The sequence below is a fragment of the Ruditapes philippinarum genome, unplaced genomic scaffold (genome assembly GCF_026571515.1).
Source record: "Ruditapes philippinarum isolate M1 unplaced genomic scaffold, ASM2657151v2 ctg652_1_1_1_1, whole genome shotgun sequence".
Taxonomy (NCBI): domain Eukaryota; kingdom Metazoa; phylum Mollusca; class Bivalvia; order Venerida; family Veneridae; genus Ruditapes; species Ruditapes philippinarum.
Genome location: NW_026855528.1, coordinates 273,647 through 291,340, shown reverse-complemented (window position 1 = coordinate 291,340; position 17,694 = coordinate 273,647). Strand labels below are relative to the sequence as shown.

Here is a 17,694-nt window from a genome sequence, read left to right as displayed (position 1 = left end):
AGATAGTTGTTTTATAATACCGTCTGTCATTATGTAATAATTCGTTATCTAACGCTGTGTTTCCAACACTAACTTGAAATGTCCTTCTACCTTAACTTTTGTCAACAAACACTGTAATGGTACCATCCTTTTAACGGCTCGTCATAGAATGTATATTATGCTTCGTTTTGTCTATAATCAGGAGTAGCATGAACCTATTTGTAAAATTGGTTACTTACATCTTGATACGATATAAATTTTTATTAGACTGTTGTGCAATATATCAACACTTGATACACTTTTACATTGGGCTAACTGTAACAAAAATTTGAATAAATATGATATGCCAAAATGACTTGTAATTAAGGTTTATATCAAGTAGTTTAAGATATTTTATCAAATGAAAAATATGTACAATGTGTATAGTTATCAACTTTAATGCTGGATGGTATAGATATATTGAAATGTGTTATTACATTCAAGCAAAGTCCGGCAAAAAAGTAACAAAGTGCCCCTTGGCTAAGTCAGACAAGTAATGTAATTATTGCCGAGTAGATTCAAACCCCTTGAAGTGCAGGCGGTTGTTAATTTGAGCAAAACAAATCTTAACACTAATTGATTAGTACCAACTGCTTCAATGACGGATCAGTAAGTTGATGAGCTTAACGTTTTGTTCAAACTTGAATTAAGTTAAATTAAATTTAATTTCATACAAAATAAACAGGAAACGGAAGAACACAACAATCCGAAGTAGGATGGAAATATATGTTATAAAATTCTGCATAAACTTATATCAACTTTTATCGTTCTTTTTTTTTCAAAATGCTTATCTATTCAATACTAGGACATGTAGCTAGACATAATCTATATTACTTTTGTTACGAGCTAAACGCAACAAAGATAATAATGCAGCAACAAATTTAAGAATTTTTAATTAAAGAAAAACAGTTATTTACAATAACACAAAAATGTGAAAATAAAGTTTAACTCCCAATTATCCACGATTCAGTTTTAACAAATGTCCTTAAGTTTAACTCACAGTTCGAAAAACAATTGTCCATAACTCAAATTTAATCAATGTCCAATGTCCACAGCAATATTTCACAATATATGTTCAAAATAATTACCACAAATTATTACAGAATCCAAACTTATATATTACTATGTTAGCAGTACAATAGCACACAATCAATATATCAACATCACACAATATCACAAATTTGCACACACATCTCGAAGTACAAACATTCATCATATATACACTAACAATGAACAATCTAGAATACTTAACTACTTAGAGAAAGAATATTCCAGAATGAACATGACAAAGAACTTTCTTGACAGAAGATGAATGAACATGAAAAATAATGAATATCAAATAAAGAAATTTATTAAAGATGATAGTGGCATGAGTAGGTATCGAAACCACAACATCGAGATTATCGGTCCTGCGCTCTACCTACTGAGCTATTCAGGAAAAAGATTCTAAACATATTTTAAATAAAGCCTATAAATATAACACTATTTTTCCATTATCCACTCTAAAAGGTAAATGGGTAACCTGTTCTAGATCTGTTATCTCCGAATAAGGAGTAAATATCATCCCATCTGGAAATGAAAATTGTTGTTTATGACTTATGACATCTTGTTATATGAATGTGGAAATTTTACCTCAGTGGTAAACAATCAATATCAATGCAAAAAGACACATATATTTGTATAATATAGAAGATTATGGTGGCTGAATTGGTAATTGCGCGTTGCGTTGTCGTTAGCAACAACACAACCTATATCGCTATCGCCTTTTCGTCTTGTCGGTAGCGACAATACGACAAAGCGCCAAACGACGCGTTGTCGCACTGTCATCTTGTCTCTAGCGAAGCAAGCCAAACCGTGCATTGTTGTCCGGCGCGATGTCGCCCTCTCTCTTGGCTTATAAGACAATCCTTCGATTTGAACCGAGCGACAATGTTACATCGCGACAACACGCCACACGACAAGGAGCCAATTGGCGTACATCGTTAGCGACAGGACGACAAGTAATTGGTATAATTGGTATCAATACATAAAATGAATCTAACTTAACTTTTCTGCTCAAGATCTTTTTTCCTTCAAGTTTTCTCAGGTGCATTTTTGAAAGCTTAAAAAGAAAGTCCCTGATAATGTATCTTTGGTTCAAGGGACATCGATTAAAACTAAACGAAACTTTGTCTATTGGAAATATAACTTAAATGATAGGTGTCTGAGGTGCTGTTGAAATTTCTTGTATTATCTTTTAATTAGCACATAGTTCTTTATCTCATTACTTTAAGGTAAATAAGAATTATACTTTATCATGTAATATTCAGTGATGTATTGAAAACCTATTGTCTTCATAATGATATCTAGTTTTGAGCCGTATTAACTACAATAAATCCATTTTACGGTTATTGAGAGGTGATTGATACGAAATTTCATATCGCTGACATCATGCTTTTACATACAAATGATACATGTTATGTTATTCATTCACTATATACACTATCATATGCCGTTGATACCTGTTGTTGTGACTGAATATGATAATATAATACCTTCAATGATTTATTTACAATATAACCTTATATGACGTCAGAGGGTAGCAATAAAACGATGTGTTCACCCTTGATGGCCATCTCGGCTAACATACTGGATGAGGTCACTTGACTATGATATATGATATTTATAGAATATTTATTGTTTTTTAGGTATGAACAGAATGAATGATAAATATTGACAAGAAAAGATGATTATCCATATTCCTAAAAAATACAATGTTTAATGTCTAACTACGCCAGTATTTCCAATTCTGTCATATGTCAAATTTAGTCCAGTCAAACCAACAGAGCCCAAATGATGATAATCATTATCTCCGACTGCTTGCTGAGTAAAGGTTGATATTGTACTGTCATATACTGTGTCATCTTTGCCATTCATTTTTGAGAATTGTGATTGCTCTTCTTTATCAATAATTGACCGTTTATTGTTTGAACCACCATCACTTCTTTTGCTTACTTTTACACATGTTGAATACTCGTTTGACACAGCATGGTTTGGTGAGTTTTCAGAAGACTGGTTTCTGTCAGTTGATTCTTGAATACAATCATAATGGCCTGGTGATTCTCCATCATTATGGTTAACATTGTTGTGTTCGTTTTCATTGATTGTTTCTCTCGTGCATATCTGGCCCATATTGTACATCGCATTTTCAGTCATATAATAGTCACCCTCTACAGGTGCGTTTGTGGAGCTTACTGTAGTGGCATTTCTTCTTTTTCCTTTCTTTCTCCTACAAAAAAAACAGAATATGTGTTCAAAAATCAACAAAATTAGCTTATTTTTAAAATAGTGTTACATTATTATAAAGTACGAATACTTTCACGTTATTCATAGTTATGTACACAAACATTCATTCACGCTTTTATGTCCTTTTATTTTTATAAAAAAGTTAGGATATAAATTTCAAAGTTTCAGCCATATTCCAATGTTAATCTTATTATAAAATATTTAAGAACTCAACACATTTTGATAAGTGCACCAGTGTAGGTTAAAATTACCTTTTGTAGAAAATAACGCAAACTACAGCAATAACAATTCCTAATATAAGTCCGCAAGCTGCTGTCACTGAAGGAACTGGAAGTTTCAACAGAAAAAAGTAACTTTATTCAAACTTAAATTAAGCGTTTTGCACAAAATTCAAATACTGTAGGAACTGGAAGTTTAAATGCTAATACATGTTATAATTTATTCTATTTGAATTGTAAAAAAGATTTTTGTTCTTCGGAAAATTTAAATACTAAGTAAAGAATATCAATTTTATTTATATAAATGATTGTCTATGTTACACAGACATAAACGGGTAACTGTCACCCGCCCTATGATATAGGAACTGTGTTTCTATAAATAGGTTTTCATAATGTACGTTAACATCCCTTTCCTTGTAGTTATGTGGCAAACAGTGCATACTGTTTCATAGATAATTTTCGGCGCTAGATACACTGAACAGTTCAATATTATATTGTATAAAGACTATATGCATGTGACGTAACTTTCTTTGACTTATTACATAAAATGTGTACATTAAAATAAAATACATTGTAATTATATGAGTCTGCTTTATGTCACCATTGACCTATATTTATTTGTAAAGTAATGATTGTATACCATGTCAGACACACATGGGTTTGTAACCTTTTGTGGATAAATTTATTATTAAATATCAAAGCAGTAGTGTATTTTTACAATTACGTGTATTTAAGTTAAATACGTACTTTAAGAACTTGTCATTTTTACAAAGGCACAAATATTTTATCGTTAATTATGTGTATCAGCATTGGTAAAGTTTATTAACAACTAAAGGTTAAGTATTTTTTCTGTTATTTCATCATACGAGATATACTAAAAATGTAAGTAGTAGGAAAATTGCTACTTCTTAATAAACTTCAAATGTAAATTTTTAAACAAACATATGATAGGGTTGTCTCCTTTCATGTTATCCTTTGTAGCTTGCATCGTAGAATGAATAGGTTTTAATGTTGTACTCTCTGTTGTTTGACTTCCATGTGATATAGATGATGGGCTAGATTGTCTCGTTGTTTCTCCCGTTGTTTTCGTACAAGTAATTTTGAAATCAGTTCTGTCCTCTGCAACCAATTTATAATTGATTCGTTATTAAGATTTACTACATATCTATTGTTTTACGATATAGTACTTTGCAAACAAAATTATTTCAAGTTATCAAAATACAAGATTTGTTTTATTGTTTTCTTTCTTCAATGGTAGGATCTGCTACATGCTCCCACTCGGACCATTTTTTTGGCAGAAAATCCGTCGACTCGAAGGTAAAATACAATTTTTTAAAATTGTATTAAAGTAAAAGTACCTGAATAAACAGCTAAGCAGACTCCGCCTCTGTTATGGTTTTCCTCTGTTGATAATAGAAGCTTAGTAGCATATGTAAGGTTCGTACGAGAAGTTGTGTCATATTTGCCCAAATGAATGTCATTTATTTTAAATTGTATTCTATATCTTCCTGAAGGATTGATTAAATTGAAATTGAATGGAACATTTTTTCTGGAAGGTGTTATAACACATTCACACGATGTCTGCAGAAAATCTGGAACGCTGATAGTATCAATGTAGGCAGCTATTGTATTCGGTGTTTCGTCGTCAGTGCATACTTTAACAGCTAAAGTATATATTATACAAATATGGACTTTTTAGCTGTTGAATATGATGTGATATGTACTGAAAAAATTAATATTGACCGAGGCGATAGCCGAGGTCAATATTAATTTTTCAGGACATATCACATCATATTCAACAGCTAAAAAGTACATATCTGTTTTATTATATAATTTATAAATAGCTTTTATATGGCTTATCACATCTGCCATTGCATACGACGGAAATCATTATTTTTTAGCTTGTCTACTGTTTCCATAATTTGGTCATTTCCATTGGCATGCTAATCCCTATTGTTCTTAAAAATGTAAAAAGGTAACTAAAATAGACTAATTTGACTCTTATGTACACCCCACTCAACGTTTTTTTTCCAGAATAATAACAACAAACTTGGCGTGACGTCATGTCAAAGTCTCGCGTTTTTAGGGATTTCCAGAAAATCTATTTATAGAAGAAAAACCGGTGAATATAATCTGAAAATCTATTTTTAGGAAAAAAACAGTGAATATACTCTGATATTGACCTGTTATTTTTTACAAAAAGTTGCTTGTTAGCCAATCAGGGAAAGGCATTTCAAAGCTATTTATAGATTATATAATAATATAAAATAGTATATGGCAATGTTATTTTTTGAACAATTTAAGTTGAATACAAATGCACAAATAAAGGCTTTCGATAAGGTAAGCAAACCAAATTGTTGACAATTTAAACAGAATAAAATACTCAGCGTGATGGCACCAAACTGCAATTATACATGATATGCATGCATTTGATTTTCTATAAAGACTGTGATTTGTATTTAGTTTCTGTACTTCCTAATATAGTGAACAACAAATACATCTAAGGACACGTGTACCTTGTATTTTTGCCTGCTATTTTGTAATAATCTTGTATTAAAGTTACACTTAAGGTGAATGTTTTTATAAAAATTTTCAAATTATGTCTAGCATGTATAACATATTGATATCATTTGAAATTTCATTCACATAACCTCTCTCAAGTACATAAGCAACGAAAAATACAATGTATCCTGACCAAAATAAATCAAATCAAATACAAAATTCGTAGCAATGATACAACATCATTTAGAAAACAATTTTTAAAGACTCCTGATTACGGGGAAATTAAAATAAGGAGAACGATTGCAAACTTTATTTCCGTTGTTTAAAACTGAACAAATAACATCATTTTGATTCGAACGCTGGTTTTCAATTTTGAAATATATTGTTATACATACTATGATGACTGGTGGACTTGCAAAACGGCTGACTCTGTGATTCTAGAACATTACGTGTATTCATTTGTGGGTAATTATCGCTCAATATCAACATTAACACATTTATTGTAATAACAAAATTATAAGGGAACGAATGGAATATTAGCTAGCAAAACTCATTGATAACAAGTTTCAAAAGATTATTTCAGAAAACATTCGGACAGTATGACTATGAGTGCACAGTACGCTGTAACAAATAAGCATATTATAAAATCAAACGGTCAAGGTCAAAAACAAAATAAAGCAAATATCATTTAGTTAAACATCATTTTAAGCAATAAGAAAACATTTATTTTGAATACTAAAACTTAATTACACAATATATCAACATGTCTCGAAATATCATGATATCACCTGTAAATAAATATTTAGGACAGATAAAAACTTATCAATAAAAGTATAATTACAAAAAAATATTTATATATGTATATAATAAACACATTGAAAGAAACTTTTTGATATGTTCTTAATATACTCGATAACAATGGAAACTGTGTGGTAAATAATCAATAACAATTAATATTTTCAATATCAATTTGATTAAATATTGATAGTATACCTTTGCCGTTCATTGTGTTTGGTGAAACGTAGAGTGTAGATGTGATTGGGCTTGAGGTTGTAAACGCTGTTAATTCACTCCCTTTAGGCAACAATGTTTGGTTTGAAAGAACTGTTGTCTGCAATTTTGTTCCCGTACTGTCGATGTTTGCGTCATCTCCTGCAATCATTTTCGATGACCCTTTAAAAAATAGGACTTGTGTGTAATTGCTCAGTGATAGAACATTATGGTGATAACTGTTACTAGTAAAACACAATTATCAAGATATCAAATACAACGTTATCACCTTAGCTAAGGTCGGAATTTGAGACAATGATGTACAATTATACTGCGTAAATACATCTTTAACATTCAAATCTTACATATAAAGGTAAATTGAAACTAACATGTTATATTTCACTATTTCTTTTATTTATTATTATCATTTTATTTATATATTTTTTGGCAATATATGCATAAAATCAGTCGGGAAACACTTTCTTGTTTCAAACTACTTTAAAATTAGTTAAAAAGTCAATAAGCCGAATTTGCAACAAATTAGACACATTTGTCGATTTTTTTAAACAATTGCATTTGGATTAGAATCTTAATCGTGCTGACAAAATGATAAACACGACCATCGTCACAACCAGCAGCAGCATGTTTTACTTTTTCGCCATCTTCTTTTTCATCATCATCGTCATCACCATCGTAGACTTCATCATCATAACAAACCTGATCATCATTCTATCAAGCATATGATCACAACTATTATTATAATCATCTTCACGATCATCATGATAACCATCATCACTACAACCTACACATAATTACTACAACCATCATCATCATAATCATCATCATCATTATTATTATTATTATCATCATCATCATCTTTACAACTATAGGCAACAAGAAATATCACAATTACCACCATCATAACAATTATTAAAACAATCATTATTATCACCCATTATCATCAATGAAATATCATAAATATCCCTCTTTTGCATCAAAATTAGCACATAATCACCACTATCACCGTTTCTGCGGAGCACAGAGCTTCATAATCATCAAAACAAACTACAACAAATAGGCTAAATAAAAGGGATGTGAGTTGATTTGGCGATGTTATGATTTGTTGCTATATTATTTTATATCAAATCATGACAGGAAGAAAAAGGTTTTGCACAAATTCAATTTCTTAATAATGACACTATATGAACTGGACGTGTAAACGCTAATTTTAAATATATTTTCATTGTAAAAAAGTTTTGTTTTTTTGTTTCACAACATTTAAATACAAAGTAAAGAATATCAATTTTATTAGATAAATGATTGCGTATGTTATCATTGCTAAAGTTTTAAAATAACCATAGGTTAAGTGTGTTTCTATTTTCTCATCATAATAGATATACTGAAAATGTAAGCATTAGGAAACTGGTCACTTCTAGATTAACTTCAAAAGTAATTTTTTTTAAACAAACATGTAATATTAGCGTCTTCTCCGTTCATGTTATCCTTTGAAGTTTGCATCATAGAATGAGTAGGTTTTAAAATTGTACTCTCGGTTGTTTGACTTCCATGTGATACAGATACTGGGCTGGAATGTGTTGGATAAAATAGAAAACCACCTAAGTTTTATTAAAGACTGCCACATATATGATGGCTATCTGGAGTGACGCATCGGTTGACGTCACTTGACTATGAGATATGATATTCATATAATGTCAACATGTTTGCAGTTGTTTAGGTATGCACAGAATGACCAATATTAACAAGAAAATATGTTATTATTACTTATTTTTGCGATTATAAAGTTTAACTACGCTTTTATTTCCAATTTTTTCATCTGTCAGATTCAATCCAGTTAAACCATCAGAACCCAAACGATGATAATCATTATATCCGATTGCCTGGTAAGGAAGGGTTTATTTTGCAGATTTATTGAAAACCTTAGTAATAAGAAAATAGAAACTCCTCAATTCACTTCGAAAGTATGTTTTAAACAAACTTTTAATATCGTCGTCTCCGTTTACGTAACCTTTTGAAGCTTGCACCGTAGAATGTTTGGTTGTTCGACTTCCATGTGATATAGATGCTGGGCTTGATTGTCCTGCAGTTCCTTCCGTTGCTTTCGTACAAGAAATCGTGAAATAAGTTCTATCCTCTGCAAAAAAAAATTATAATTGTATTCGTTATTAAGATTTACTGCATATCTATTGTTTTACGATATAGTACTTTTTAAACAAAATTATATTAAGTTATCAAAATAGAAATATGTTTATTATTATTTCCTTTCTTCGTGTTAATAAAATATTAAAATCTGGAAAAGGTGGTTATACAGTGGTGGCAACGACAAAAAAAAGGTTAATATAATAATTGCAGATTCGATTAGATTGAGTCTGTTCATTAGATATAATGAAAAAGTACAACATCTCTCACGCCACTTAGCGGTATATAACCTCGTGATGTTATCAAGCCGTCAAGTCTATGTTTATCACATTCAAATAATCAGTTTTTAATTTTAAATTGCTATTACATAATAAACATGTTACTTCTTAAATATCAATAAAATGACCACTTACGAAATATATTTATATGAAAAAAACAGATTAATTAAAACAAATTTTATCTAGCAAATTCACAAACATCTATCATTTTATGCCACAATATGTATTGATTGGAATTATCGAAATGTTAAAATGTATATCATTTGTATAAATAAGGTGTCATTATCCTCGTTTTCTAGTTTAGTTGAATTAGTTATATATTTAAAATTGGTGATTCAACAATGTCTGATAAATTAAACATCTTTAGGATAAAATATAAAAACTACTTAAATAAAAAAAGACTGCCTCATTCTTTTTAAAAAATGAACGCTAGCGATATTTTCCGAGCGATAATTATAGAAATTTTATTATATATAATGAACATTTGAAATATTTCAAATTATTTTGTCTGTATCTGTGCATTCCCAATTTAGACTTGACTGTGATGGGCATCATGTCCTTATAAAGACTTACTTTACATGTTTGTAAAACAAATCAAAAAGATTTTAAAAACTTAATATGGACGTTTTGTTTTTAGCTTCGCAAATGCGATAGCAAGTACTGTTCAATTTTTACAAAAGAAGCAAAATTCCAGAGATGACTGACTTCACATCAGAATATCATCAATGTGTATAAACAGTGATTCAGATATTACTAATCGTGACAAGCTTGTGCTAGTAATAGAGCATTAAGAAACATGAGAATCGTTACATTTGTTCTGCTATATGTGTAAATGCTGTAACAAAACAACATAAACATAAGTCTCAGATTTGTAATTTAAGGGTCACTGGTTCGATCCTCGGACGAGGCAACATTTCTCGGACAATTTATGCACTTGTAAAAGGTAAAAGTACCTGAAAAAACAGCCAAGCAGACACCGCCTCTTTTATGGTTTTCCTCTGTTGATAATAGAAGTTGTGCAGCATATGCAACGTTTGTACGACCAGTCTTGTTATATTTGTTTAAATGAATGTCATTTATTTGAAACTGCATCCTACGTTGTCCTGAATGATATTGTACATTGAAACGGAATGGAACATTTTTTCTAGAAGGTGTTATAACACATTCACACGATGTCTGCAGAAAATCTGGAACGCTGATAGTATCAATGTAGGCAGCTAGTATATTTCGTGCTTCGTCGTCAGTGCATACTTTAATAGCTGAAGTATTTTAATAAATAGTTCCTGAGAATGTTATTTTTTGAAAAATTACAGAAAAATACAAATGCACCTTACAAAGTGTTCGGTAAGGTAAGGAAACCAAAGTGTTTGCACTTTATACGAAATAAAATACAATGTATTGTGTATGATGGTACTAAACTGCATTTATGCGTGTATCATGCCATATATTTACTATTAAACTGTGACTTGTATTTAGTTTTTGTACTTCCTAATATACATGTATAGTGAACAACAAATACATTTACCCAAGTCTGTATAAAACACTCGTATTAAAGGTACGTTCAGGTTAATGTTGTTGTTTTTCACTGTTTAAGATTGAAGACGTCAAGTTATGTTTAATATGTATAATATGTTAAAATCTTTTTAAATTCCATTAACTCAACCTATTTTGAGTACACTTGCAACGACAAATACAATGTATCCTGAACAAAATAAATCAAATTAAATACAAAACTCACTGTAATTGAACAACGACATTTAAACGAATTTTGAAGTACTTTTACTTGTCTACCGGAAATAAACTTTTAAAAAATCACTTCTGTATTCAAAGAAAAGTTAACCAAGTTGATGTGACATTTTACGACATAAATCTCAATAATCTATTTTAAATAACAATAAGAACAACGATCCCAAACTTTAAAATAACAAATTGAAAAAATATATAAATCAAATCAAATACAAAAATTAACGTAATAGAACAACGACATTTAGACAAATTTGGAAGTACTTGCTTACCGGAAATAAACTTAAAAAACAGCAACACTTCTGTATTCAAAGATAAGTCACCAAACTGATGTGCCATTTTACGACATAAATCTCAATAATCTATTTTAAATAACATTTTAGAGAACGATTATCTCCTTTGTTTAAAACTGAAAAAAATATTTTGATTCGAAGTTGGTTTTAATTTTGAAATATAAATAATTGTTACACTTACTAGGGTATCCGCTGGGCTTGCAAAACGACTGGCCCTGTGACTCTGAAAAAAATACATTTAATCATTTGTGGGTAATTATCGCTCAATATCTACACATTAACACATTTATTGTATTTACAAAATAATAAGGGAACGAATTGAATATTAGCTAGCTAAGCACATTGATAAGAAAGTTTTTTTCAGAATACATCCGGGCAGTATGCCTATGTTGACATAGTACGTTTTAACAAGTAAGCATATTATACAGTCAAATGGTCATTGTCAAAAACTATATAAAACGTATATCATTAAATTAAATAGTATTCTTAAGTAATAAGAAAACATTAATTATGAATACTAGCACTTAATGACACAATATATAAACCCGTCTCGAAATATCATGGTGTTACTAGTTAATAGATACTTATGACATATACCATCCTATCAATAAGGGTATTCTAACATAAAACAAAACAAAATTATATGTATATAGACAAATTTCTGATAAATTATAAAGATTAGTAAGTTTAAGAGTATATCTTCTGAATATACACGATAACAATTGAAACTGTGATGTAAATAATCAGTGACAATGAATATTTTTAATATCAATTTGATTTAATATTAATAGCTTACCTATGTCGTTCATTGTGTTTGATGAAACGTAGAGTGTAGATTTGATTGTGCTTGAGGTTGTAAACGCTGTAAGTTCACTTCTTTCGGCGACAGTTGTTTGGTTTAAGAGAACTGTTGTCTGCAATTTTGTTCCCGTACTGTCCATTATTGCGTCATCTCCTGTAATTAATCATTTTCGATGACCCTTTAAACATAGGACTTGTGTGCAATTGTTGTTCAGTATTAGAACATTATTGAGATAATTGTTGCTTGTTAAACACAATTTACCCAGATATCAAAAACAACGTTATCCACCTTAGCTAGGGTTGGAATTTGAGGCAACTTAGTGTGGACAGTGGCGCACAATTATACTGCGTAAATACATCTCTAGGATATTGCTTTTTAAAATCACATCTTGCATATAAAGGTAAATTGAAACTAACATGCTATATTTCATTCATTTTTTTGCTATGTATTCATAAAATCATTCGGGAAACACTTTCTTGTTTCAAACTACTTTTAAATTAAAAAGTTAAAAAGTCAATATACCGAATTTTGGAACAATAAGTCACATTTATCGATTTATTTATCACCATCGTCATCATCATCATCGACATCATCATCATCAAACCTGATCATCATCTTAACCAGAATCTGATCATAACTATTATCATAATCAGCTTCACGATCATCATGATGACCATCATCATCACTACAACCTACACATGAATATCAAATCCATCATCATCATCATCGTCGTCGTCGTCGTCGTCGTCTTCATCATCATTATCATCATTACAACTATAAGCATCACTATCAAAAAGAAATATCACCATTACAACCATCATAACAATCATTTAAACAATTTTATTATCACCATTTTAGGCATTATAATCAATGAAATATCATTAGTACTCTCATCAGAATCACAATAAACATATATTCACCACTATCACTGTTTCTGTGAAGAGCTTTATAATCAACAAGTAACAACAAATAGGCTAAATAAAATCGATATGAGTTGAATTTCTGATGTTATGATTTGCTGCTGTTATATGATATATTTAGACTGTCAAATAGAGCAGACAAATATATCACATAAAGGTTAATGTAATGTTACTTAATTGATATCATTTTGCAAAACTTGTGCTTCAATTAAACCTTTCTGTAAAATGATTATGCTGTTCATATTAAATCAAACTTATGTCTCAAATATACAGTAAATTTTTAATATATGTTATATATGTTTGATGACCTTGATATTATGTTTCTGTATGTATGTATATTTGTTTGTATATATGGTATAATAACCACATGTATTTGGAAATAAACTATAAAACTCTGTTAAGGTCCAATATATCATACACATGTTACATATTTGATTAGTGACTATACTACTAAGCATATTTTCGCGTGATAAGCGTCTCCCAATCTCTAAATGAATGTGGATTTGTAAATTGTGGTATTTAAATATTGTTAAACACAAATTTGTCTATTCTTTAGAGAGAAAAAATCGTATTGATTTCTAAGGCTTAATGTGCCTTTAAAATAGTATAATCATTTACAACTGAAACTTATATTTAAAGATAATATTAATGAGATCAAGTAGGCTCTAGAGAATGAAAACATGAAGTAAAGACAGTTAAAGCGTGCTTAGATCAATTAGATACTTACACAATTAAATACTTGGAAGATTTTGATTTTAAGTACTTTATATGTATTTTCATAAAGATCGTTTGAAACAGGAACAATAATAAGCAATGAGGCTCTTCATTAAGTTAATATCAATAATGACGTTTTAACAGGATATAAAATAGTTTACATGTAGGCATAACTACATGTCATTAAGACAATTAATGTTACATATCCTTAACTACATGTCATTTAGACAATTAATGTTACATATCCTTAAAGCGAGTTTATATCAGCCTGCAGAATTAACATGTATACAGTATGGTTGCTATTTTATCAATATAAATTGTTGCAGAATATAGTTTAAAACATGATATTTTACAAGGACGCTTGATTGACATATGTCTCCAATTATAAGAAATTTAACAAAACATAAGACAGACAATATTCAACGAGGAAGTTAAAACGATTGCTTATTGTAAAGAACTTCTTCTTCTTCTTTCTCATGTAATAGTTCCATCTTACGAACGTTTATATAACTACCGCATTTTACAGAGTAAAATATTGAAAAGTAAATTCATGTATTTATTTCCATTTTAAATTTATTCAAGCATTTGGAATACATTATTGAAGTTATGAGCGTGTAATGCATATTTAGAATTTAAAAAATATATACATGTATGATAATTTTTAGATATTGTTTATTATCTTTTTTACAAAACGTTTTTATTTTCCTTAATTTTAGAGACACTTAAAGTGTAAAATGACTTTTGGCAAGATATACTCTTTGCTCTAATTGTAAAAATTCTATCTTTTAAGCATACCTTTTGCGTCATTGTTACCGTTCACATTGTCAGTTGTAATACTGTTCTCACTTGTTACCCTCCCTGTAGATACATTCGTTGTGATGTTCTGAATTGTTTTTGGACTAACTGTTCTCGTCCTTGAAATGTTTACTGCCTCGCTCGATTGAGGGATATTCAGAGTTCTTGTCTGACCTGTCTCTTTTGTTGATGCCGTACAAGAAATATTAAATTTATCACCATTATCTGAAATGAATAAGAACGGCGAGTGCATTGTTGTGAAATATATTACGCTTACGGCCTTCTTTGTGTTTTTATATAGTGTTAGAATATTATTTAATCTAGAGGTTTTATCATAATAAGTGATAATAAAGTGAATAACTGAAATACTGTCAGGAATGGAGCTGAATAAAGCTAATTCCATTAAAATTAATATGAGTTTTGACTCCACCCACTTTGATATACATGTATATATTTCTTATTTATTTTTTAACAAATATGAAATATATTTGACTGATACGTATAGCAACATATTTCATGCGTTAAATTAAATTATAAATTTATATCCCTTTATCTAGAAAAGATATTTCTTTTATCAAAAACATGTCAATTTAATAGTGTTACTGTAGTAAAAAGACATTTAACTTTAAACCTAAACTTAAACATAGTGATTGATATTGGCGATTTCGTTAGTCCAAGTGAGCTTATTTTAGTAAGAAAACATATATAACTATGAAAATAGTATCATATCATACGGAATTTATGTATACAAACGTCTTGCGCCGATTAAATACCGTATCCTTGTTGTATTTCGTTATTAAATCGGATCATAAAGGCCTACATTATTAGTTATACGATTGTGAGATAATTTCAATTTTGAACGAAGTAAAATCATTAGATATGTTATAAGTTGAATTTACAGAAAAGTTGTTATGATTTGAAACATATAAGTGAAAAGCATGAGCATTCTTAATTAGTAAAAAACTTACCTGAATAAACAGCTAAGCAGGCGCCACCACTTTTATAATTTTCATTTGTTGTTAATAAAAATTTCATTGCACCTGTTATGTTTGTTTTTTTGTACACATGATTTTTGTCTACGCTAATGTCATTTATTTCAAACTGTACACTTTCACTTAAAGAAACCAGATGAAAATGTAAAAGAATAGTATGTGTGATAGGGGTAATAAGACATTCACATGATGTCTGCTGGAAATATGGAGCTCTGACAGTATCAATATGGACTCCTGTTGTATTTGTTACATCCTGGTAAGTACAGATTTTGACTCCTGCAACAAAACAAAATTTCATGTACATAGCACTGGCTTCAATCGGCGGGTTCTGTCATTTGACGAAAAATTAATCAAAGAAAAATATTCTTTCAGATATGCAACACGGATGTTAAGAGACTAAACAAAATTCAAACTCGTGTATAAATATTGTACAGATATTCGCTGAGAGTAAGTATATCTTGCAACAATATCAATGTCAAAGAAGGACCAGTATGACATAATTAAGGTAATATAAATACGATTATTTAAAAGTGTTTGTATTTTGTAAATAGCTTTAGGATATTACATCCCACTTATGCGACTTAGAAATACAGTGCGCTCGTCTTGGAAATAAATATAATGTTACAAGCTTTATACGTACTAGTTCGATTTGGATCACAAAAAGTTCCGCCCCCTGAAACAATAGTTTAACGAAAAAATTACAGTATACAATAAAGTCATGGTTAGATTAAAAGATATACAAACCCCTGTTTCAAAAGGGATTTGAACAGTATTACAATTACAGAATAAGATATACTCATAATATGAATTTATTAATCAGTTTCGATCTATTCCTGTTTTATTGTACGCTAAAAATAAAGGAAAGGTAGAAACGTTTCACGCTATGTTGTTTATATCAAATTTATATTTAAAATCTCAATCAATATTTGTCAACAATATTTGTCAACTTAAATGTTGAATTGATCCTTTAAAGTTTAAACAAGTATTAAGTTATTTCATAACAAGTACAAAACATACTAAGACTTACCCAAAGGAAACCATACAAGGCAACAGAGTAATTTGTAGATAAAATCCATTTCTGTTATAGTCTACTGGTGACGCTTAAAATCAAATGCATCGACATTCATTCTTTTTTAAAACGCAATTTTTATTTTACAATATTCAAATAATGACAACAGGATATAGTTCTAACGGTACATTTCCGGTTTATAAGAATATGAAACTACTTGTGCTAATAATTTCTTCCTTAACTAGAAGGAAGTAAATATAAGTAATAAAATGATTAGAAATAAACGTTTTCCTCTTAAAGATGGAATGCAAAGATAAAGAATGTAACTTAATAACATGTTGGAGATAGAACGTTCACATATACTCTCTGTACTTTATAATTTTCCTCATTTGTAAACAAAAACGTTTCATTACAGCATAAACACCGGCGGCAAGTACATGTATAAAGCATATTAATTTAATATTTAAACTATCAATGTATTAATTTACTTTTCGCAACTCCTTTTAATCATTTAATATGTAAATTGTTATATAAAAATCTCTTCTACATGTCCAATATGTTTTAAACTGCTACATTTGAAGTAGCTGTAACTTAAGATAGATATCATTTTTAATTAGGGTGTTAGTTTTGAGAAATATTCAAAACCATAAAAACAATGACAAATATCATCACCATTGTGTAAAAGCACCTTATTCTTATTCCGGAAAAAATGTTTAACGATTAAAGTGTTTGGCTCTAAAATTGGCCAGTACTACATGGTGTGTTCGAATATGAATGCAACTAGGCCAATACTAGTATCTCGCTTTTAACCATGTTTTGCACGAACTATGTACATGTATCGCACAGATAGTTGTCCGAGCACTCAATTGGTACAATACATGTGTAAATCAGTTCAGTCTTGCTTTGACAATAGCTCGATTAATGCTATCTTCAAAAGTTAAAGTGGTTGGGAAAAGGTCTTCTTGACCTATAATCGGT

At 29.7% G+C, this 17,694-nt stretch overlaps 1 protein-coding gene across 2 annotated transcripts; it reads right to left on the bottom strand.

The window, feature by feature from the left end:
- Positions 1–895: 895 nt before the first annotated feature.
- On the bottom strand, positions 896–17,068 carry LOC132743633 (uncharacterized). Of its 2 annotated transcripts, none has more exons than XM_060732177.1 (14): positions 16,735–17,068; positions 16,348–16,380; positions 15,684–15,983; positions 14,716–14,940; positions 12,281–12,439; positions 11,666–11,707; positions 10,402–10,707; positions 9,010–9,165; positions 7,017–7,175; positions 6,419–6,460; positions 4,880–5,185; positions 4,464–4,640; positions 3,555–3,630; positions 896–3,286 (listed from the first exon to the last, which is right to left on the bottom strand). In XM_060732177.1, exons 1-14 carry the CDS (start codon positions 16,781–16,783, stop codon positions 2,776–2,778), a joined length of 2,541 nt encoding a protein of 846 aa, XP_060588160.1. In that variant the 5' UTR covers positions 16,784–17,068; the 3' UTR covers positions 896–2,775. The 2 variants fall into 2 exon arrangements, with proteins under 2 accessions (XP_060588160.1, XP_060588159.1); XM_060732176.1 differs by having other exon boundaries at positions 7,017–7,196; positions 16,735–17,067.
- Positions 17,069–17,694: the final 626 nt, after the last annotated feature.

Bases quoted from the DNA above. Each gene is read 5' to 3' on its own strand.
- LOC132743633 (XM_060732176.1), bottom strand. From the start codon at position 16,783: ATGGATTTTATCTACAAATTACTCTGTTGCCTTGTATGGTTTCCTTTG. The intron at 11,708-12,280 runs GTAAGCTATTAA...TATTTTTTTCAG, and splicing joins AAACACAATGAACGACATAG to AGTCACAGGGCCAGTCGTTT. The intron at 7,197-9,009 runs GTTTGTTTAAAA...TATTTTTTAAAG, and splicing joins CGGAGACGACGATATTAAAA to GGTCATCGAAAATGATTGCA.